This window comes from Bufo bufo, chromosome 1, assembly GCF_905171765.1.
Source record: "Bufo bufo chromosome 1, aBufBuf1.1, whole genome shotgun sequence".
NCBI lineage: Eukaryota > Metazoa > Chordata > Amphibia > Anura > Bufonidae > Bufo > Bufo bufo.
Genome location: NC_053389.1, coordinates 253707739 through 253710128, shown reverse-complemented (window position 1 = coordinate 253710128; position 2390 = coordinate 253707739). Strand labels below are relative to the sequence as shown.

At 43.4% G+C, this 2390-nt stretch overlaps 1 protein-coding gene across 1 annotated transcript; it reads left to right on the top strand.

Annotated features, from left to right (window-relative positions):
* The first annotated feature begins 293 nt into the window (after positions 1-293).
* Positions 294-1901, top strand: LOC121003154 (E3 ubiquitin/ISG15 ligase TRIM25-like). Its single transcript, XM_040434815.1, has one exon. It carries the CDS (start codon positions 330-332, stop codon positions 1899-1901), a length of 1572 nt encoding a protein of 523 aa, XP_040290749.1. The 5' UTR covers positions 294-329.
* Positions 1902-2390: the final 489 nt, after the last annotated feature.

The window sequence follows — 2390 nt, the reverse complement described above, 5'->3', positions numbered from 1 at the left end:
TATTGCGGATGTGCTAGCTGCCATCTAGCAACCCATGTCCTCAGTTCTATATACAAAATCCCAGTGACAGGTTCCCTTTAAGGTGAAATATGGCTGTGCAGAATATGTACCCAAAATGGTGGCATTATCAAATACAACTTGTCCTGTAATAATGTAGCCCTCATATGGTTACACTGACAGAAAAATTAAAAAGTAACGGCTCTCAGAACATAAAGAAAAACATATATTGCTGTACCTTTATGGGGTTAAGTGAATGGGTGTGACTACAATTTTGCTGTTTATCCGAAGTGAAGCACTTTCAGTTTCATTTCTTCCTTCTTCTCTCAGCCATGGCGTCTGCTGATCTGAAAGACGAGCTTCTCTGCTCCATCTGTTTATGTATTTTTAAGGATCCTGTAATGCTGAGATGTGGACACAACTTCTGCCGGGTCTGTATTGATCGTGTACTGGATACACAGGACGAGTCTGGGGTTTATACCTGTCCTGAATGTAGAGAAGAGTTTCAGGAGCGGCCTGCACTGATGAAGAACATAAATCTTCATAATGTAGCTGAACATTTCCTGTTTACTCAGCCAGATCCAGTGGAGATCAGCGGGATCTTGTGCACTTACTGTGTGGACTCTCCTGTACCTGCTGTTAAATCCTGTCTGATGTGTGAGGCTTCTCTGTGTGAGAAACACCTGAGAGTTCACAGCAAGTCATCAGAACACGTCTTATCTGACCCCAGCACTTCCCTGGAGAACAGGAAATGTTCTGTCCATAAGGAGGTCTTAAAGTATTACTGCACCAAGGACTCTGCTTGTATCTGTGTGTCCTGCAGTTTAGTTGGAGAACATCAGGGACATCGGGTGGAGATGCTGGACGAGGCCTCTGAGAATAAGAAAGGGAAACTGAGAAATATTTTCCAGAAACTGTCCACAAAGCGAGAGGAGACTGAGGAAAGAGTCCAGAACCTGGAGGAGCGCAGGAGAAAAGCTCAAGAAAAAGCATCTGGAGAAGCAGAGAGAGTCACTGCCCTGTTTACAGACATCAGGAGAAGACTGGACAACCTGGAGAAGAGGGTCCTGAGTGAGATCTCCAGGCAGGAAAAGGAAGAGTCAATCTTACTCTCTGCTCTGATGAAAAAGCTGGAAATAAAGAAGGACGAGCTGTCCGGGAAGATGAGACACATTGAGGAGATGTGTAACATGACTGATCCACTGACTGTCTTACAGGAACCAGATACAGGTGACTTGTGTGATACTGAGGAGGAGGGAGGTGATGAAGACATAAATAGATGTCTCCATGATGTAGGGGATCTGGATGTGGCTGTGATCTCAGACAAATTACACACATTATGTGACATAATAACAGATATAAGGAGAGGGATCTATGTGGAGGGTCCTAGAGACATATTACTGGATGTAAACACAGCTGGTAATAATGTCCTTATATCAGACGACCTGAAAACTGCAACCTGGACACTAATTAGTCAGAACCAGGTGATGAGCAGCAGGAGATTTACCTCAGGGCGACATTACTGGGATGTGGAGAGCAGTAGATCAGGGGATTGGAGGGTGGGGATGTGTTATCCCAGTATAGACAGGAGAGGAGATCAGTCATACATTGGAGATAATAACAAGTCCTGGAGTTTGAGGAGCTATAGTAATCAGTATTCAGTGAGACATGACGGTAAAGAGATCCAGTTACCTGACAAGATCTCCAGTGATAGATTCAGAATATGTCTGGACTATGAGGCCGGGCAGCTGTCCTTTTATGTGCTGTGTGACCCCATCAGACACTTACACACCTTCACTGCCACCTTCACCGAGCCCCTTCATGCTGCAATATGTGTATTTCGGAAACAGAGTATGAATTACTATGGAAATATTTCTTATAGCTCGCTAAAGATTAATAGTTAAGGAATAACCCTACATAAGGCATTGATCAGTTCTTCCTAAACCCATGTGGCTGCAGATGACTTCTACAGTGACTTCTATTTAGAAATGAGTTGTCTTCTTTATACTGCCTACCGCCTTCAAGGACAGTTGTACACTTATCAATTATCAGTATGATTATGCATTGTCATCTGATTGTGCTAACTGCAGTTGACAGACTTTATTCTTCTTCTTTATGTGTAGTGTGAGTGTCTGGAGAAGTGGTGGATGGGGTATATGTTTATCCAAGGTTCCTCACTTCATGGTTTTATTAAAAGCAACCATGAAGTAAGGAACCTTGGACAAACATATACCCCATCCACCACTTCTCCAGACACTCTATCACAGTAGCTAGTACTTTGAGATCACAAGGGTAGAGTTTTCTGAATTGGCTGTGCATGCTATCGGCTCTGTATGCCAGCTCATTTACACATAAATATCTGACTAACCAGTGGCATAGGCAAATGTTTTCAG